General features: G+C 40.5%; 1 protein-coding gene across 1 annotated transcript; it reads left to right on the plus strand.

The window, feature by feature from the left end:
- Positions 1–628: 628 nt before the first annotated feature.
- On the plus strand, positions 629–23,029 carry snrkb (SNF related kinase b). Its single transcript, XM_078257739.1, has 5 exons — positions 629–905; positions 1,990–2,385; positions 2,704–3,098; positions 17,701–17,842; positions 20,439–23,029. The coding sequence occupies exons 2-5, from the start codon at positions 2,150–2,152 to the stop codon at positions 21,502–21,504; spliced, it is 1,839 nt and encodes a 612-aa protein (XP_078113865.1). The 5' UTR covers positions 629–905; positions 1,990–2,149; the 3' UTR covers positions 21,505–23,029.

Genomic DNA, 23,029 nt, shown 5'->3' on the forward strand with positions numbered 1-23,029 from the left:
AAAAATACATAATATGCAGGACGTTTAAGAATGTGAATGTTTGTAAGGTGATGCTACATATAACATCATATAATTAATTAACATTAAAATAGGCTAACACACAAACACACACACTTTTTACATTTCCACGAGGTCACTAAATACTATACACACTGGCTCCCTATATAGATGGTACAGGAATGCTATTCGAATTGTCCATAGGACGCTCCCATTCTAAGGGCAAAAAGGGGATAAATAAAAAACACTTTTTTGTTTAGGTCTTCATTTCCCTCGTGGCCCTGTGTGGTTGTGTGTGAATTCCGGCCAAATTAATAAAGTCATTAGGCCTACTAGCCTGTCATTGAAGCATCTCAGGAATGTGCGTTACCGGTATAGCTGTGTTATGGCATAGCTTATTGTGCCTCCTTACTATTTTAAGAAAACCACATATTAGTCAGTTATATAATTTCTTGGACTTCCTAAGCATTCATTCAGTCATTTTCCTCGCTCCACTGACAACGAGCATGCGTACTATAGGCTCGCGGCCGCTGGCTGCTGCTGCTGCGCCGCGGGAGCGAGTTGGAATGTATTGACGTCAGAAGGAAGCTGGACACACGCGCGTATGTACGTGCACGCGCGCGCACGAAATGTTCTGTCCCACTCTTGTGTGTATCTCGTTTCGCGAAGCGGGCGCGCGGTCACACAGCTCGAGCCTCTGGAATGAATTGAGGCAGAAGGCAGACACTTATGGGAAAAGTATGTGCACACATGGACCGCAAACATGGAATATTATGAAAGAAAACGAAAAGGCAGTGCTGTCATTTTCTACGTCTGAATTCAGCGGTGACACCAAGTGTGAGGCTGTGGGTGACAGAAATAACTTTTGGCTTAACAGCTCGCAGCTACGGGATATTTGCACAACAATGGTAAGTTGGTACCGACGTTACTGTGTTTTTATAGCTGCCTCTGTTGTCCAGCAGCGGCATTATATTCCTGTGGCGCTGTCAGTGAGGTTGTTAGTAGCGTTTGTTTGGAGGTGTTGAGCAGCAGCCAGGAGGATGACTACTGTACATGCGTATGTGCCAAGTCGGGACTGCAGTTAAGACCAAGTAGAGAGCAGCTGGCCTTACCACAAGGGTAGCAGCCCGTAGGCAGGTTTTCGCAGTGTTTTAGATCTGATAAAACTGTACAGCCAAGGATATCAACGCATTTAAACACGGTGAGGCCTAACGTAGCCTACTTCTGTACCATTGGCACAGTAAAGCTATGAGAGGGGCTTTAAACATGTGGGAAAAGGCTGCTGTTGCCTTTAATGGGAATAGTGGTGCTGCCATATAGTGATAAATAAGAGATGATGTTGATGGTGAGCTGTGACAGTGATGAGGATGAATAGGATAAAGATCTATTATCTATAAAGAACTTCAATGAAGTTGACAGTGGTAATTGTATTGATGATGACCATGGTAATGAAGATAATGATGGCAGCTGAACTTGTTACCTTGGGGAAGATCTGATGATGACATCATCAGGTCTAATGCCACCTTCTGACCCTCTTAGCCAAACTAATGACACACAAACTCACTCACACACACACACACACACACACACACACACATATACACACACACACACACACACATTATGGTTTCCTGTTACAGTATTGATTTGGCATGCCATTAGTGCTGGCTGGGTGTTATTTGAGATAGAGACAAACACAGCCCCTTCAATATCAGACAATAAAATAATATTTACCCTCTACTGCTCTCAGTCTACTACAATGCAATGTATACATTGCAATCTAGTCTTCACCAATTAATTTGAACTTGTTCAGTCTTCTCTGCCTTTGTTAAAATATGTGAAATATCAATCTATTTTTGGTCCAGTGCTTGAAGGGATGAGGCATTAGTGTCAACTGACCTAATCTAAGCCCTTTTCCCTTTGGGCCAAGGCCAAAATCATCATCATGTTGTCATTTTGTCTCATTGCGTTGTCTTTTCTTTGTCCTGACAGGAAACTCCCTATCAGTGAGGAACTTTGCTGCCCTGCACCCTCTCTTCCCTATTTTTCTAACTATTTTCCGTCTACTATTTCCTTTTGCCCCTTTCTCCATCTTCCTAAAGCCCTCCAGTTCAATTGCTCTTTTCCTCCGAACCCCCTCTTTGTTTCAAACATGGACTCCTCTGGAGAAATAACCTCAGCCCAGGATGGACATCTGGACCCCAGTCGCAGCCCCAGTCGTTCTGATCTCAGCGGACTGTACCAACTGGGTCGGACATTGGGCAGGGGCCACTTTGCTGTGGTCAAACTGGCTCGTCATGTCAACACTGGGCAACTGGTTGCTGTCAAGATGATTGACAAGACAAAACTTGATGTTATGGCAACAAGCCACCTCTTACAGGAAGTGAGGTAAATAATAGTAATTAAGTATTATTATATTGAATATATATAATATAATATTTTAGAAAGTTTAGAAAAAGGTTAAAAACTGGTTGAAAAACAAAAGTGGGAGCACTTTGTAGCAATTTTTTGGCAGACTGTTTGATCATCTAAATCTAATCTGAGCAAACATGGAACAAACAAAAAAAGAATGCCTAAATTATAAGGTGCCCTGAAGGCGTTGCATCACTCAAATCATCCTTATTTAAAACTCTATTAATAGGTAATATTCTTAGTTCCTCGGATTACTTTGACAATTATCTTACTCTCCTTACTAATTATTTTCAGGTGCATGAGGCTGGTGCAGCATCCCAATGTGGTTCGCCTCTACGAGGTCATCGACACGCCCACCACCCTGTACCTCGTCATGGAGCTGGCCGAGGGGGGCGACCTCTACGACTACATCCTCCGTCATGAGGGAGGCGTGGCTGAGGGCACCGCCAAGCGCCATTTTGCCCAGATTGTGTGTGCTGTGGCGTACTGCCACCAGCTCCATGTGGTGCACCGGGATCTGAAGCCCGAAAATGTGGTGTTCTTTCCCCAGCAAGGGGCAGTGAAGCTGACAGACTTTGGGTTCAGCAACCTATTCCAACCCGGGACAATGTTGGCCACCAGCTGTGGGTCGCTGGCGTACTCTGCTCCAGAGATTCTGCTGGGAGAAGAGTATGATGCTCCAGCTGTGGGTGAGAAACAGATAATGATACCGAAAATGTGACCTTTTTTTGCATCTGGGCATTAACTGAACTAACCCTAACTCCCACATGGGGACACAGGAGAAATCTGAAGGGTCAGAAACCAACTAGAAAACTCAGTCATCAACAGAAAAGAAAAGCATAAAATACATGTGCTACATCCAGTTATGTTTAATATGTCCGACTTTCCTCTAAGCATAGCTTAATTTCTTCCTATTCTGGAACTACTAGACAATTTTACCTATGGTGAATGATTTATATGATACAAGGAGAAAAAACTCTTTGGTTAAACTATTTACGACAAGTAGCCAGTGACAAGTGGTCACACGCTAAAAAGGTTGGAACCACTTGCTTAGATAAGCAATATGTGCAAGCTTCTAGTTAGACACATTGTTTTTGCTGCTGATTCTGACATAACACATTTGCATATATTCAAATCATAGCCAGGGGCTATACGCAACATCCTAGTCATTCTGTTCTGAGATAAGCATTTGAACCCGCATTAGTTCTCACATCAGTTTTGCCAAGTTGTCATGTAATTGTAGATGTTCAGATTTCCATTTTGTTCTGAACACTTTCAAGCTGCTTCGGCTGTTGTGCAGCTTTCGAACACTATCAGATGAGGTGAAGTTGTTATTGTCATGTGGTGTTTCAGAGAATGAGCATTGAAACAAAAACGGCAAATTAATAACATGACAAATAGTCCTTATGCCAAATTCAACTGGAGGGCTGGTTCTTTGTGTGTGTGTGTGTGTGTGTGTGTGTGTGTGTGTGTGTGTGTGTGTGTGTGTGTGTGTGTGTGTGTGCGCCCGCCCTCAACCCCCCGACCCCTCGTGTGTATTTTCTTGTATTAAGTGTGTATCCTGCTCTGTATGCCCTTTCATAATTATGAGTTTGTATTTGTTTGTTGCCTGTGTGTATATGGATCTATGCTTGTTTGTACTATGTGTGTGTATGTCCATAAAGGATTAGTGTGTGTATCTGGGTCAGTCTAAGCAAGCCAGCCAGTCATGAGCCAACAGTGAGTTCTGCAGTAGAACCAAACACTGCAGCTCACCACTGGTCTCTCACACTGCATAGCAAGTGTGTGTGTGTGTGTGTGTGTGTGTGTGTGTGTGTGTGTGTGTGTGTGTGTGTGTGTGTGTGTGTGTGTGTGTGTGTGTGTGTGTGTGTGTGTGTGTGTGTGTGTGTGTGTGTGTGTGTGTGTGTGTGTGTGATAAAGAGAGAGATAGACAGAGATAGATGGCAGAAAGAGATAGTGCTATGCATCACTGTTTATCCATAGTAGAAAGGTTGGTCTGTACTGCTGGGATCTGTGCAACATTAGAGGTGAGGCTGGCCAATAGATTGTAGGATTTGACATAGGAACAGAAGGAAAACTGAGGGATTTGGTCCCTGGTGGGACACACAGCATGTTGGATTCAGGGAGGTTGGTGGTCTTGTCTGCTAAGCTGGACTAGGATGGATTTTGGCAGGGTTTGGCCTCTTTTTTTTTCTGGTGACTACAAAAGCATCCACACTGAATACAAATGTTTCCCAACTGCAATTAGGTGTTCTTGTGGACAGATCTATAGCATTTGTTTTACTGCCTATGGCAAGGATGAGTTGCAAATGTGTTAAAGCCAGTGAAAGTGTTATTTAAGAAACTAATGGTCTTGGGTTTTCTTTTTCTCATATTATCTTGCTTATAGCCTAATAGTCTTGGTGTAATGTTTTTTCTTTGTTAACCAATGGCATGATGAAGGAGTGGCGATGAAGAAACACTGCTCACATACATCCATAACTTCAACATGACTTATTTGTTGCATTAGTTCCTTTTTTCATGTGAGTTCCTGTTTCTAAAAGTGTCCACACAAAGGCGTCCATTTAAATCCATTTGTGTATGTTATTACATCCTCCAAGACTGCTTTCTGCCTCACCTCAACTCTAGTGCACTTTTCGGTTCTATTTTAACATGATTCAACCTGTGAATATCACGATTACATCATCACTTTGTTAGAAATGTACACCTCCATCACCCACACGCACACACACACACCCATACTGTACATATAGTGTGTGTGATAATCAGGGCCAGACTGATGATGAAGGATTCAGGCCAGGAATCTAACAGCTGTCCAGGCCAATATTCACACATTCACAACAGCCCACGTATGCTGTTATGCTTTTTTTCTGTTTACTCTTATGATGGCCATTATCATGCTCAATTATGTCTCATAAGCTGTTGCAGCAACTTTTGGGTTGATAGCATTACTTACAGGGATTTGATGCTGAAATATAACCATTTTTGGGCACGTGAGAATTGACAAAAATGGTCAGAAATCCCTCCAAAATACTACATTAAGACATCAAGACCTTGGGAAACACCATAGAAAAATATGTGTTGTGATTTGGTATCAAAAACCTTTGACATTTGGAGATTTCTGCAAGAATTGTTCTTCAATTGGATGGCGAGTGCTTATGTTCAGGAAACTGCTGAGAAACCCCCTTATTGTCAATATACCTATGAAAGCCACACATCCTCTGAATGCGCTAGGTCTCAAGTTTGTGGTTGTACAGTTTTATGAGGCTGTGATTATCCTAGAGGTCATAATAGGTAGATTTATACAGTGAGGTAAAGTTTCTAAAAATTGATTCACGACAATAAAATGGGTACAATGGGGACTAACAGTATCACACATGAATACAATTGGGCTAATTTAATCCACAGGGGTCTCAGCTTTGCAGCCATATTCAATTTATGCAGCTCCAAGACTGTTTAGCAACCCCAGTATGTAGAAATATTAAAATACACCATTTTAGAATTGGCATAAATAACACATTTATACTGCATGAGACGGCATGGGTTTTGCATAAAGTGGGTATGTCTGTAAAAAAGGAAACTCATGGGTACCAATAGAAAAACATTTTCATTCAGATATCTTGAGGTGAGAGGTCAAGTGACCCTTTAGAAAATGGCTTTGCCAATTTTTCCCTCGCCAAAATTTAGCCTAACCTTATAGCGTTATTTAGCTCCCATTCAGACAGGCTAGCTTTACCTGGTTGGTACCAATTAATTCCTTAGATCGTCTAGTTTCATATGATACAAATATCTTCATCTAAGAGCCCGCTACAGCCTTATAAAGACAGTAATGTCGGCCGAAATTGCCGGCGGTCCCACAGGTCTCTAAGGTTAGGGTTAACACTGGTCTGACACTCCGGGCCTATCAGCTGGCTAGCCACCAAGTATTCCCCCGGTGCTAACGATGGCCAGTCCGGGTCTGGTGATAATCCTTAGCTGCACAGAGGAAGAGATGTCCCTTAGTGATCTCAGCTTAATAAGGTGACTCATAAACCCATCTCTATACACACACACACACTCACATGCGTGCATGCACGCACGCACACACACACAAACACACACACACACACACACAGAGGCTGCTCTCTGTGTCTCTTTGATATTTCTGTCTATAAACAGAATGTGGTTTAATTCACTGTGGTTCCTTCACTGCTGGAGTCTTTTCAGTATATGCATGCTCTGTTATAGGATGTGTGTGTGTGTGTGTGTGTGTGTGCGTGTGTGTGCGTGCGTGTATGTGTACGAGAGATGATAGTCATATGATGTGGAGGAGAGACACGTGGGTCAATTGGGTCTCTTGACTTTGACAAAGATAAACACTGCTACTAATACTACAGTTACATTATATCGGCCCATTACTGTGCTGAGCATGTGCGTTTTTGAGGTCTAAGTGTTAATGTTAGGCTTCACGTTAGGTTCACAGACTTTAGTGGAAGGACGTCACTAGTGGTGTAGTCTGGTTTACCGTATGTACAGTGCTGGGATAAAGCCTGACATCCTGCGCTCAGGCATTCTTCCCCCCTTCTGCTATCTCCGCTATCTGTTTTGCAAGGGCACCGTTGCTGCATCCAACGTGTGCAAGACGATTGTGATTTGTTTAAAGAAATGCAATTAAGCCAGAGTGTTTTTCCTCTTTCCCAGAATGATAAGCAGTGTAGCCAGACCATACTCCAGTACTGATACAGCGTGGTGGAGATAGGTATGGCAATGGAGACTACAATAGTTATTAATGATAAATGTTTGTCTTGGCCAAATGGTCTTTTGTTCTAGTGATCACAACTTAAGATTTGTTAGAACTGGGTATGGTTTGTCACAGACTAAGGAGGCCACAAATTAAAGTTTGTATGTATATCACAGATGGGGACTCGAGTCTGAGACTCGGACTCGAGTCGCACTTAAGTCGCACAAACAGCTGACTTCAGACTTGACTTGCGACTCGACCCAAAGACTACAGACTTGACTCAGACTCGAGACTCGTCAACAACCTGTTTTCATGCAATTATTGCTTTTGAAATCTAAATTCATTCATGTATTTCTATTTTTTTCTATTTTGTTTATGTTTTTCTATTAACTTTTGATATAGATGTTTCCCTTAAACTTTGAACACTGAAAAATGTAATGCATGTTGAGGTTGGGCTTTACAGCCAGTTAGTAACACAGACAAACATGCATTCTTTGGTGCAGATACCAAAATGTTGAAAAATACAGTTATGAAATTAAAACAAGAGTTCTTAATTTGTGTTTCTTCAGATTGCATTGCAGTAGAGATGTTCCTCCGATACTGCCTAAAACGCTGGTATCGGTATCGGGAAGTACTGGAGTTTATACACCGATCCGATACCACGTAATAAAGCCCTAAAGAAAATCTACGTTAAAGTAGTTTATTTATGTTCTTTTTCCATTATAACTGATTGTCAAACTGCAGAATAAAAGAAGGTTCTGGGGCGTTCATCGTTCATGTTTCAGAAAAAGTTTAACCTGAGCCAGACTGACAACAAAGATAGAAATAATATCACATCCATACAGGGATAGTAGTATACAGCTGTTATACATAATATCGCATCCATACAGAGATAGTAGTATACAGCTGTTAAAACATAATAAAATATATGACACACTGGTATCGGATCAGTACTCAGTATCGACCCGATCTGAAAGTTCAGGTATCGGAATCGGTATCGGGAAGCAAAAAATGAGTATCGGACCATCTCTACATTGCAGTAGACCCCATAAAGTTATCCTACAAATGTTTTTGATTCTGCTGGCCTACTGTATGGAAGGTAGCTACAGGATGTGCTTTTAATTCATAAGATTTAACAAAACAGTGTTAGATCAGATGGCCAGAGACTTCAGTATTGACTTGGACTTGTGGCAAAAGACTTGAGACTTGACTTGAACTTGCCCCTCAAAGACTTGAGACTTGACTTGGACTCGAGCTCAAAGACTTGAGACTCGACTTGGACTTCCAAAAACTTTGACTTGTGAACATCTCTGATGTATATGAATGTGCTATGCCTGAATCTAAATATGAAAAGGTTTGGTGAGTTATGATGGAGAAGTGCTTGGCAATAAAGTTACAGTAAATTAGGGGTGGGAATCACCAGAGGCCTCACGATACGATATCATCACGATACTTATGTCACAATACGATATTATTGCAATTTTCAACATATTGCAATATTCTGCGATATATTGCAATAATTACCTTTTTTTCCAACTTCAAATTTTTCCCAATTTCAAATTATGTCCCTAAAGGAAACTTTGTCAACATCTGTTTTATCTAAAAAGATAAATGTCTCTGTTTGTTTATCTCACTTCAATTGTATTGCTGCAAAATGGGATTGTCAAGCAGATAAACTGACCAAGACATATATAATAAAAGATCGATGTCTGTGTATCGATACAGTATTGCCATGGAAAATATTGCGATACTATGCTGTATCGATTTTTTCCCCCCACCCCTACAGTAAATGTCAGATAAGAAGACAGGGGGACCTTAATTGGTGGACTATGTTCTGAGCAGGAGAAAGTTCTGCTTTTGGCAGATACTGTAAGCCTCTCTGGGCATCAGCTACACACTCTTTTTTAGGCTATGAGGTGTTCAATAGCATTGAATGTGATTGTGACATGTGGTCATGGTTTCATTTCTGGGCCTATTTATTTATTATGTGGTCCACTTGTCTTATAAACTTGGATAATTGAGCCAAGCAGGCAATGCTACACCACTTACATATTTTTGAGTGCAGCAGAAATTGAGTTTAATTGGAGAAAAAGCTACTTTCTAAAACAGTAAATGGCAGATTCCACTAATTTCTCTGCTCCAGCTGATGGTTGCTTGTTGCTCAGCTGGAAGCAGCATGGAATCATGAAGGTTTTTTACAGACAAAACCTCTTTGTCAATGTTTTCATATCAACCTGAAGGCTCAACTGTTCATATCAACAAGGACTTTTCCAAAGCTGGCAAAGCCCAGCACCAACACACCACCAAGAGTTAGAAATAAAACAGTGCAGATCATCCCTCTTAGCAACAAAATCCCAAAAACATTTACATCACTTTGGGGGAAATTTAAAACACAAATAAGTCCTTTGCGAGCAGCATGTGTGTGTGAGTGCGTAAAGCTGCTCTAAGACACATGAAGTGGACATCAACTGTCCACCTCATTGATTCTGACTACAAACTTAAAGGAGAAGTACTTTGAATATATTTTATTTCACGAAATCTTCTGTTTTGTCCAAAACCATGTTGCATTTATTGAATAACAAAGTCTGTTCAATTTTTACAGAGGCACTTCACCAATATTACATAAGACGATCAGTTTACTTGTCATGGAGAGTACGAAGCCTGTGAAAACAGTTGTGTAATGTCTTCTCGGTTTTGGAGAAGATTTCTAAAGTTTGAGAAAATAACCCTGATGATGACATCAGGGAGGGTCTAACAATATATGCTACTGAGTTGCATTATAGGAAATGTAGGATCTATTATTTTGGAGCTAAACTCACAATAGAGACTAAAATTCAAAATTATGTTAGAATCTGTCTCTCGCAAATCCCCCACAGTTATGTAGGTACAGTACTAAATCGCTGTACACACACCCATTTTAAGAACACGTAACATGTCTTAAATTATCCATGAATCATCTGATTCCCAAGAAATAATGCAATGTTAAATCAGAGTGGTTATCACACCTGTGCTACTCTACTGTAACTAGAAGGTCACAACATAAATAGTGACAATGATGCCTATAAAAGAAAAATGCACATCTGCATGCACAATACATGTACATAATAATCATCTGCTTCACAGCTTTATCAGGATCATTCTATCAGAGTTAGAAGATAATCATATCAGAAAAAAATGGACTTTGTCGAGATCATGAGAAAAATGGCTTTAATTTGGTCCGGTTTATAACATATAGAATGTTTATCAGTGATGATGACCTGAATGCATAATTTAATGTTATGACCATGCAATTCATGCTGATATAGTCAGTTTTGTCTTCCATATGTGGGCAAAAAAGGCCTGAACTTTTTTTTTTCTGAACTTAGAGGTCCCTTTGGAATGGAGCTGAGTTGGTTGACCCCTTATGACGTATTTGGTCTTGAAATGTGCACTTCAAAAGGGCGGCCCTCAAAAGAAACAGGATCATTCACTCTGTTCCTCTTTGCAGTACTGCTGAACTCTGTGCACAAGCTTTTTATCTCAACATCTGGTTTATATATATATATTGTGTGTGTGTGTGTGTGTGTGTGTGTGTGTGTGTGTGTGTGTTTGAGTCGGGGTCAAGCACAAGCACCAAGCCTGCCACAATCTGCAACTTAAGCCTCAAACTGTAGACACATAGAACTGGTGCTGTTACTCATGCACTTTCCTTGCATTTTCCTATATTTTCAGCTCATTGAGAAATAACCTAATGTAATCTTTCGTACCACTCGGCAAGAAAAGCACTCTGTTCACCCTGACCTTTGAGTTCTCTGTTGATGATATGGTGGAGGCAAGATATAATAGATTTAATAAGTAATGCTGTTATTTTTTACCATAATCCACAGTTGATCCTTTTATTTAGATTTGTAGGACAAAATCAGATTTTCACGTCATCTGTTTGCTGCTTTAGAAAATAACTAGAGGGGTGTTTACAAGTCAAATTTAAAAGGATGTTTATTTTTTAAATATCTATGAACTTTGATGTTCACAGAATTGTAAATATGATCTTGTAGCAGAAGAATTGTAGGCTTTTTAGGCCTGACATGATTTGCAGTTTAAGGCAAATTTTTGTTGTGTGTGTGTGAGAGAGAGAGTGTGAGAGTATGTGAGTGCGTGCGTGCTTGTATGAGCGTGTGTGCGTTGTTTCCAGTCCACTAATACATGGTGAGAATATGTGATATTCCCCAGCGAGAAGAGAAAAGTACACTCCCAGTCCCAGCACTCAGTGGCTTCTCTTCTTTGTTGCATAAGACGTCTTTAGACTAAATTGAGCATGCACATGACTGTACATTGTATGGCGAGGACTGAGGGCTGTTGTTTGGACCATCATGAGTATAATGTGGGACAATGGCTGAATGCTTATCACACATGGGACTGGTATGTGGGAGAATCCATGGATAGGGATCTGAATGAACTACAGTGTTTGGATTTTATTGGGTTCTGAAAGAGTTGAGTTTTTTTTATTCCTGTTATCTATGTTATCTACCCTGCTTTGGATATTATAATGTACAAGTTTATTTAAAAAGGCAGGTGTTTGACGTCATCTGCCATTTTTTCAAGTCTTTGCTGATACGACTCTATTATTGTTTATTAATCTCTTTGTAAAGTGTTATGAGGATGCAGATAATCCAGATCTCTGCAATGCAATGGTTGTCTGTGACCTAAAACATATTATTATATGTATTTTATAATGGCCATATATTATTATATTGTCATATTAGTGTGAACTAATGTGATTGCACAAGCAATGATGCTGCATCCTTATCTTATCTAAATAGAACGTATATTCTCAGACAAGAATGTTGATGTCAACTCTTTTTTTTTTTAAACAAGTACTTCCACTTTTGTCAGCAATCTAAGATAATGAATGACAAAATGATTAGTTATACTCACTGTTTCCATGCTGGCAGTCGTGTGAGGCTGTGCTTTGAGATAAATGCTAACATCAGCATGCTAACATGCTCACAATGACAATGCTAACATGCGGGTATAATGTTTACCATGTTCACCATCAGTTTAGCATTATAACATTTGCAAATTTGCGCTAAACATTAAGTACAGCCGAGGCTGATGGAATGTTATTGGTTTTGCAGGTATTAATTTGGTCATAAATCAACGTATTGGAATATTTATTCATAGTAAAGATCATGTATGCTCATACAAAATTTGATGTCAATGCATCCAATAGTTATTGAGATCTTTCAGTCCAGACCAGAGTGATTGACTGACTGAATGACTGACCAACAATGCCATCTATAGTGCTACAGCTATAGCATGGCTAATAAATAATGAGACAAAATGTGCTGTTGTTAATCATAAACACATGAAAAATGCATACAGTACATGTAGATGCAATAATTTGTGGAAAATGCATAGAACCCCTCTAAAGTAAAAAAAAAATTAAAATAGTTTTTTGTTCGGAACTGAATACAGCAGCCAGGGGAGAAAACAAAATGTGTGAAGAAACCTACAAATTATCAAATTGACGGTTAAAAGAACTTCAACTACTGAAAATGTAGTGATAAGTCAATTATCCACAATCTTTTAAGATTAATGCGCTACTGTGTTTTAATCACTTTTTATAAATGGAGTGCAGTTATAAGACGTGATCTGGCTTTATTTCTAGTGTTACATCAGGGTTAACACACAGTGTGAACAGCATGTGCAGTGTTCCTATTTCTAATGTTTGGGAGAAACACAAGGAGAAACAGAAAAAAAGAGAGTAAACTTGATCATTCTCAGAATAGCACAACACCACAACAGGCTCTCTGTTTGTTATGGCCTTCAGCCCTCAGCTCCCTTTCCTCTGCGTGTGTGTATGTGTGTGTGTGTGTGTGTGTGTGTGTGTGTTTCCTTGAACCGGTGGCCACAGTGTTCTCGCCCGGTTCAGACTGTTCTGAGTTTGCATGGCCTTCCTCTCACAGCATCTGCATGAGGACGAGAGAGGGAGGGGGTGAGGAGGAAGGAAAAGGGAGGAGACGCAAAAAGAACACACTGTCAGCACTGTCGTTCAGCACCAGGAAGTAAGTGTGTGAGTGTGTGTGTGTGTGTGTGTGTGTGTGTGTGTGTGTTTGAGTCCGGGGTCAAGCACAAGCACCAAGCCTGCCACAATCTGCAACTTAAGCCTCAAACTGTAGACACATAGAACTGGTGCTGTTACTCATGCACTTTCCTTGCATTTTCCTATATTTTCAGCTCATTGAGAAATAACCTAATGTAATCTTTCGTACCACTCGGCAAGAAAAGCACTCTGTTCACCCTGACCTTTGAGTTCTCTGTTGATGATATGGTGGAGGCAAGATATAATAGATTTAATAAGTAATGCTGTTATTTTTACCATAATCCACAGTTGATCCTTTTATTTAGATTTGTAGGACAAAATCAGATTTTCACGTCATCTGTTTGCTGCTTTAGAAAATAACTAGAGGGGTGTTTACAAGTCAAATTTAAAAGGATGTTTATTTTTAAATATCTATGAACTTTGATGTTCACAGAATTGTAAATATGATCTTGTAGCAGAAGAATTGTAGGCTTTTTAGGCCTGACATGATTTGCAGTTTAAGGCAAATTTTTGTTGTGTGTGTGTGTGAGAGAGAGAGTGTGAGAGTATGTGAGTGCGTGCGTGCTTGTATGAGCGTGTGTGCGTTGTTTCCAGTCCACTAATACATGGTGAGAATATGTGATATTCCCCATCGAGCAGAGAAAAGTACACTCCCAGTCCCAGCACTCAGTGGCTTCATCATTCTGTTGCATGAGACGTCTTTAGACTAAATTGAGCGTGCACGAGTGTGGCGAGGACTGAGGGCCGATGTTTGGACCATCATGAGTATAATGTGGGACAATGGCTGAATGCTTATCACACATGGGACTGGTACGTGGGCGAATCCATGGATAGGGATCTGAATGAACTACAGTGTTTGAATTTAATTGTGTTCGGAAAGAGTTTTTTAATTCCTGTTAATCTAATCTGCTTTGGATATTATAACAAGTTTATTTACAAAGGCAGGTGTTTTTTGTGTATTTTTTTTATTAACCTTTATTTAACCAGGAGAAATCCCATTGAGATTCAGAATCTCTTTTTCAAGGGAGTCATGGCCAAGACAGCAGTACAAAAGTTCCATATTTAAAATATACAGCAAAAACAAACAACACAAAAAACAGTTGGCAAATTAACATCATCTCAACATAATCGCCAGCAGCGCTCAGTAGCAGCACATGTGCATTTAGTACTCAAATAATCCTTTATCCTGATTTTAAACTGTATCAATGTTGGTAGGTAGTCTAATTTAAGATGATTCTGCAGTTTATACCAGGATGAGGGTGCAAAAAATGTAAAGGCACTTTCACCGAAAACAGTTCGCGTTCGGGGAATGTCATACATGATTTGCCCATATGATCGAAGATTATATTTCCTGGTAGTGACTTTAGGAGTCAGGAGAGAACATAAGTTAGGAGGCAGTTTACACAGTATGGCCTTAAAAAGAAAAATATACCAATGCTCCAACCTGCGATTATGCAAAGAAGGCCAACTAACACTCTCATACAAGCTACAGTGATGAGTACGAAAACTAGAATTAGTTACAAATCTTAGTGCTGCATGGTATACTGAGTCCAGCAATTTCAGAGAAGATGTATAAAATATCACCATAATCCAGCATTGACAGAAATGTTGCTTGTATAAGTGTTTTTCTCGCACTAACAGAGAAACAGCCTTTGTTTCTATAATAGAAACCCAACTTTACTCTAAGTTTTTTTGTTAGACACTCTATATGCTGCTTGAAGGACAAACTTCCTTCTAAGAAGAAGCCAAGATATTTGCATTCAATTACTCTCTCATCTAGTGAAACAATCTGACAAGCATCGTCTGTGTTCCTTGATTTAGAAAAGCACATCATTTTAGTTTTGTCAGAGTTTAATACAAGTCTCAGTTTATGGAGATTCTTCTGAATAATGTTAAAAGCAGATTGCAGGTCCTCTGAGGCCCTTGTTACGGATGAGGCAGAACAATACAAAATGGTGTCATCCGCATAAAAATGACACTTTGCTTTTGTTTCATTCTGACACAAGTCATTTATATAAATAGTAAATAAAATGGGCCCCAAAATGGACCCCTGAGGGACACCATTTTGTATAAGTAATGAGTTTGAGGACACACCATCAACCACACCGGCTTGTGTTCGGCCACTCAAGTCTTTGCTGATACAACTATTGTTTATTAATCTCTTTGTAAAGTGTCATGAAAATGCAGATAGTCCAGATCTCTGTAGTATGGATCAACGTAAGTATGTTTCCAGGATAATTGCCTGACATCCAGAGCGTGATGTCCCTCACCTTCTGCTTTCTGTGTGTTGCCGTTCTGAAAATCCCTTCGCTTCAGAGAAACAACAACAAACTTCGAGCTACAATTGCCAGTTTTGAAGAAAATTTGGATTGTGCAACAAGTCGGGCCTGCTTGGTTCTTTTGGGAAATGATTGTTAAGATTTAAAGAACATGTTTACAGCATTTCATGTCTAACTGGGATGTTTTGGGACTGATTAGTGGGGATTGCTATGGACGAAGTACACACAGCGAAACACTGGTAAGAGCAAATACGTTTAACCATGTATCCAGCTAATTTAAAGCTGTAGTGCATAGTTTTTGTCACTCCCATGAGGAATGACAAACAAAACTGACGGCGCATCAGCATGATACAAGCCTTCCGTGATCGCGCACCACCCCTCCTCCACGCAGTTGCTAGTAGCCACAAAGGACATGGAGGATTAAAAAAACATGATGGGCTCTTCAGAGGAGGTAATTACCTTCACTCGAGTTTCTGCGCATAGCCATACTGACAAATACAGAGAGAGTTGTGTGGAGCTCATAGTCTTTATAAGCTTTGTAGCACCTCATTTGGAAATGGCTTGAATGTAAGGGACGTTCATTATCAAAAAGCTAGCACTAAAGCTTTAAATAGCACACATTAGTGTATTGTATGAACAGTTAACTTCATTTAATATTGTATGTGGCATTTTCTTTAGCGGGGTGCAAATGTTCTACCAAAACAAGTTCCTTCCAGAGACCATGTTGCAGAGCCACCGTCCAGAGCTTAGCGCTGCACCAGACGATTGTGTTTGGTTTAAAGAAATGCAAACAACCAGAGCATTTTTTTTTCTCCTATCCTAGAATGTACGTATGTGTGGTGTAGTCAGACTTAACTCCACAGAGCTGTGGAGATAGATTTGGCAATGCGAGGCTAAGATCTCTGCAATGCAATGATTGTTGTTACCTAAAAAAAAAAAAAATTAAATAGTGTGAACTAGTTTGATAGCTCAAACTTATCTAAATAGTACGTATATTCTCAGAAAAGAATGTTGATGTCAACTTTCTTTTTTTAACAAATTCATATCAAGATTTCCAAGATTTTCTTTTGTCAGCAGTCAATAATGAATGTCAAAATGCTTAGTTATACTTACACTGTTTCCATGCTGGCAACTCTGTGAGGTTGTGCTTTGAGATAAATGCTAACATCAGCATGCTAACATGCTCACAATGACAATGCTAACTTGCTGATGTTAAGCAGGTATAGTTGCTAATTTGCTCTAAACATTTAGTACAGCTGAGGCTGATGGAATGTTATTAGATTTGCAGGTATTTATTTGGTCATAAAAGAAAGTATTGGAATAAGTGAAAATTTGACCTGATACAGAAAAGAAGGAAAGTCAGGGATCACAGGAGTCATCCTCTGAAGATCATGTATGCTCGTTAGGGGTGGAGCAGTTCACAAAATTCTTGGATCGGTTCACATCACGGTTTGGGGATCACGGTTTTTAGTTCAGTAGGTATGTTTTTGAATTCTGGCTAAGAACATAAACACATGCACAGTGATGTTGTCAATTATGTCAATAATGTCAATTATCCACCATTTTTCTATTTAGTATTACATCAGGGTTAACACACAGTGTGAACAGCAATGTTTGGGAGAAACACAAGGAGAAACCGAAAAAAGAGAGTAAGCTTGATCATTCTCAGAATAGCACAACACCACAACAGGCTCTCTGTTTGTTATGGCCTTCAGCCCTCAGCTGCCTTTCCTCTGTGTGTGTGTATGTGTGTGTGTTTCCTTGAACCGGTGGCCACAGTGTTCTCGCCCGGTTCAGGCTGTTCTGAGTTTGCATGGACCTCCTCTCACAGCATCTGCATGAGGACGAGAGGGAGGGGGTGAGGAGGAAGGAAAAGGGAGGAGACGCGAAAAGAACACACCGTCAGCACTGTCGTTCAGCACCAGGGTGTGTGTGTGTGTGTGTGTGTGTGTGTGTGTGTGTGTGTGTGTGTGTGTGTGTGTCCACAGTTGATCCTTTTATGTAGATTTGTAAGACAGAATCAGATTTTCACCTCATCTGTGTGTTTTAGAAAATAATTGCAATGGTGTTTTCAATTCATATTTAAAAGGGACATTTATTTTTAAATATCACTCATGGACTATGATGTTCAAAGAATTCTAAATATGATCTGATAGCAGAGGGAGATGACATGATTAGCTATTTTAAGGCACGTTTTTGTGTTTTTTCAGATATCTGGTCCCTTGGGGTGATCCTGTACATGTTGGTGTGTGGAGTCCCTCCCTTCCAGGAAACCAACGACAGCGAGACGCTGGTCATGATTCTGGACTGTCGCTACTGCGTCCCCAAACATGTTTCAGACGACTGCAGAGAGTGAGTACTGATGGATGACACTAAGGCTAAACCATAGCAACGGTTGATTAAGGTTCCTCACTCATCACAGCTTCAGAAAACAAAGGGTTATCTGTAACATAAAATGATTTTATTATCTTTGCAGGTTTTATTTTCTTGATTGTAAATTGATTCTTCATTTAAAGGTTTATTCTGCTCCCAGAGAGATTTTCTGAGATTTTCTGCTGTGGAATAGATGTTGTGGGTCACACTGTCTTCAGAAGCTGCTGACCGTAAAATCATCTCATTAGTGTGAGTTTCAGATACTGTTAGTGTCCTAGTTATCTCAGAGGCTGCAAATACAGTGGCTTTAAACAGTGAGTGTTATCTGTCAAATAGTTGCTATTGTTTTCTTCAGTACAAAACATCTATCTCCTTAAACCATATTTCAATCTGGCCAGAGGCACACACACCTCTGAAAGTAAGTAAAACTCATATGTATGTGTCTTCCACTTCACTTCCACTCATTACACCGCCAACAAAAACACACACACACACACTGTGCTCAGCTCACAGAACATTAGGGTCAACATCAATACAGTTTGATCTGTTGTTGCAGCTTTGGAGAGTAAATTACATTTACTCTGAGATAAAAACAAAAAACAAAAAAAGCTCACCTTATCTTCCAGATAATGTTACTAGCTCACTATTGACTTAACAGAGAAATAATCAATAGAGAAAGTAGATGGGGGTGGCACAGTGGTACAGTGGGTTTGAACCCACTGGCCACCTTGGGCCCTTCTGCGTGGAGTTTGCATGTTCTCCCTGTGTTTTCTCAGGGTTCTCCGGTTTCCTCCCATAGCCCACAGACATGCATGTTAGGTTAATTGTTGACTCTAAATTTCCTGTGAGTGTGAATGGTTTCTGTCTCTATATGTGTCAGCCCTGTGATTGCCTGGCGACCTGTCCAGGGTGTACCCCGCTTCATGGATGGATGGATGGATGGATGGACGGACGGACGGATGGATGGATGGATGGAAGTGGATGGATGGATGGAAGTGGATGGTTAGCAGGTGTTTATCAAATCCAAATAAAAATTCAGATCCACATTAAAAAAGCGCTGACCCCTTTTACATATGCTATAGATATCCAAACACTGGTACAGGGTGTCTGCAGGTCCTTAAAAGTCACCTCAAAAAAGTCCCCAGAAGGTATTAAAAAGTAATTTACAAAAGTATTTTTTCATCATTTTCTCATGCCTGTCATAGACAGGGATGTTAGTTATAAAATGTTTTTTGTATCTGATTGCAGGCCTCACTATAAACTAATAGTGGGATTGTTTCGGCAGTGGATTGCATGCGCAGCAGGCTGTTCAGACAACACCCTCAGACTTCTAGCAAGCACTGTACTACTGCTACTATAAATTAATCATTTTTATTGGTTAATCCCTCCAATCAGTTTCTGCTGCTTATCCAGGTTGTCTGAATTTAATGAATTATTAGGAATCATTGTTATATACTGCTGAGAATTTTCTGTCTTTACTGGTTTTCCAATGTGCTTGACCGTGAAACAGGTATGAAATCGCATTCTGTGGTATTAAAAAGGTGTTAAATAATCTTACATTTAACCTGGTGAACCTGGCAGAAACCCTGGAGGTAAAGTGAAAATGTGTAGGTAATGACCAGATGGTGCAGCAGGCTACTCCACACAAACCAAGTGAAAAGACCAAAACCAACCAATGATTCGATTCAAAGTCTGTGTATAGTAAGCCTGATGTATCGTATTCCTCTGTGTTAAAAACACATAAATGAGCTACACTGTTCATGAAGGAACATGACTCCCAAGTCATGTTCCTTCATTTCCATGAACACCGTAGACTGTATTATTTTTAGTTAATCCTACAACAATATGGTGGCATAAATACTCACTAGAGCAACACATGCATCTTAATCTGCAGCTGAAAGTATTTCCCCTAAAATAGACTATTTAATCATGTTTGAATAATGTTTGGTACAATCAACAGTGCCCAGCTGTTTTAGGAAATGACTTAAAAAATTAAATGTAAGATGTACATCTTGAGGCAGGAATAAATAGGCATGGGACCAAAAGACCAAAGACAGGGAAGGAAAGTCAGAAAGTATTGAGAGACGGACTAACACATTGTTGTTTTGGTCTTTTCATTGGATTGGCTTTGTTGGCAATGAGAAAAATATTGAACAAAACCAACGTTATCTTTTAAACATGAGCTTATATACACCCAGGATGTTGAAATTGGCAATTTGAAAATAGTGAAACATGACAAAGTGGTTAGTGTGGTGCATGATACAACAGCTGTATCTGCATGCAGTTCTTGCTCTGAAAGCTCCCTGAATGAACGCCTTTCATTTATTGGTGTATTTGATTTCAGAAAAGGAGCAGAATAGAACAGAACAACCTTCTGGACATTAGGAACTCATACAGGCTTCAAGCAATTTTAGTATACTTATGCATGGAGATGACCTAGATCAGATATAAATCGGGTAATTCTCTGTGCCAATTCAGTTGCTGTAATGGCTGATCACCAAAATGTAAAGCAAACAATCAAGCAGCTTATATCCTTTCCATGAAACAATAAACCTCTCTGTCTTTTCCCGGTCAGTTTGATCTCCAGGATGCTCCAGAAGGACCCGTCTTGCCGCGCCTCACTCGAGGAGATCGAGGCTCATCACTGGCTGCAAGGGCTGGATAACGCCTTGCTCAGCCCAGAGGCCCCCCCACACTGGCTCTCAGGGGCCCTCTCCCCCTGCTCTCCCCGCTCAGGAGTACCTGAATGTGGGGACCTGCTCGCCGCAAGGCCCCCGCCTCAGCAGATTTTCCCTGGCCCCTGGCAGCCCAGCCTCACCCTCCGTCCACCTCCGGCTGAAGAGCCTCCGGCCACCAAGAACCTGCCTGCGCTACAGCAGATCTGTGAGGAGGAAGAAGAAGAAGAAGAGGAGGAGGAGGAGGAGGAGGAGGAAGGCAGTTTGGCAAAGGAGGGTGAAGGTTTAGTAGCAGAGCCAGAGAAAGAAGCTGAGGAGATGCTTGATGGTGCAGATGATCAAGAGTGCAGGGAAGAGGAAGAAAAGCAGAAATTAAGAAGCTTAGTGGAGATAATAGAGGAGGAGGAAGAGGAGGAGCAGGAAGAGATGGCGATGGAAATAGAGAAAGAAGACGGTGGGTGTGTGATTTCAGACCAGCCAGTCAGAAATGGAGACAAGCCGATCAGTCAGACACCTGAAGCCCCACCATCATCTCTGCCTGGTTTGGGGGTACCGTGCTGTCAGGGGCAGCCAGACTCCACAAGCCCTGAGGAAGGAAACGACGAGGGGACAGAACCTAACAACAACACCAACAAACCTCCTCCTCTCCTCCCTGCATCCTCTTCCAGACTCATCCAGAACGAGAAAGAGGCACAAAAAACAGAAAGGGAAGGAGAACAAGACGAGAAAGCAGAGGAGGGTGGAAGAGATGACCTCTTAACAGACAGATCTCAATCCCACAATGCATTGGGGACCCGGGATGAGGCTGCTCCGAGGGTAGAGCAGGGGAAACGACATAGCATAAAGCTGCGTGAGAGACTCTTTCAGTTTCCTCTGTGTGAGAAAGCTCTGGCCTTGAACATACCGACACACAACAAGCCCAAGATCCTGCCGCTGACTCAGTACAACTGCTGCCATGTGCTATAAGTGAAAGCAGCCTCTGTGCTGCCTGCGGTGTGCTGCTTGCTCACTTGGGACATGCAGACTGTTTAGCAGTGGGCAGGTGGCTGGCTACAGAGCACACACCTTATGAAATGGCAAACGGCTGAGCTCCCTGCTGAGCCTTTCTGCTACAGAGACCTTGAGGCAGAAGAGCAGAGGCCCTCAGCATGCAAACACCAAACGTGCAGGATGGGACATGTACAGCTTCATACCTACAAACACTGAGTTCTAGAATTTTGCTCATGTAATAAACATTGTGTTAAGCTAGCGGTGGTGTATAGCACAGTGGTAGAGCTGGGCAATACAGAGAAAATCAAATATCACGATATTTTTCACCAAACACATCGATAACGATTGATATTGCGGCGATATTGTAGGGTTGACTATTGGTGCTTTCACAACATGTTAACACAATGAGAGTTTTGATAAATAATCACCAATCATGTGAATACAATGACTAAGTGGCTAAAGGCAAATAATAAAACTAGCTAGTAAGTGTGGTAAGTTCAGAAAATGACATCACTTTACTGTAATGCAGCCTCTAAAACCAGGAAAAGACAACACTTGTATCATATCACGATATTACGATATAGATCGATAGATAGATAGATAGATAGATAGATAGATAGATAGATAGATTTTTATTGATCCCAAAAAAATGGGAAATAACGGTGTTGCAGCAGCAAAATATTAGACACACATACAGAGTAAACATTAAATAATAGCAAACAATATACATGAAATAATAATAGAATACTACACGAGCAGATATTCAAAATGTAAGATGATATCTAGCCTCATATCATCAATGTCAATATAATATTGATATATTGCCCAGCCCTACACAGTAGTCAGACTCAGTAGAACCTTGCACATTTGTTCCTGTTACAGGAGCAACCGTAGAGATACAATGACTAGACTGTGTCCAATTGGTAGCTTAGAAACAATACTGGACCTACAGGGAGGAGGGAGGGAGAATGAAGAAAGATGATGACGGCAAGAGATAGGCAACAGTATTTATTGAATAAGCTTTAAGTCTGTTTTGTTTGTTTAAAAGGTGCCTACAACGAAGAAATGGGTTTCATACTGTACATGGCCACTGTGTCATTTTATTTCTAACTGTAAAAAGCTCTAAAAGACAGAATGGTCTAGCACTCGGTAGATCCATGATTTCATAATTTCTAGTATATGAATTAGAATAAACCAATGAACCAGCTTTTGCTACAGAGTAGCACTTGTTTCCTCTCTTCCCTTTGCACAACCTGCTTCTCTCATTGGTTTAAAAGCTCTTAATATAAGCTATAAGCTATATTAAAGAAAGACTGAGAATGTTATGATGTGATATATGATATTATATGATACTGTGTAATATATGCCTAAGATGATATGATTTTCTGTTCTATTAATCCTGAAGTCTAATTGATATAATGCCGTGTCCTAACATGCTGTATACTACTATTGATAGGATCATTGATTGGGATGCAGGTCTTCCGTTGTATTTGAACTTGTT

This window comes from Sander vitreus, chromosome 8, assembly GCF_031162955.1.
Source record: "Sander vitreus isolate 19-12246 chromosome 8, sanVit1, whole genome shotgun sequence".
NCBI lineage: Eukaryota > Metazoa > Chordata > Actinopteri > Perciformes > Percidae > Sander > Sander vitreus.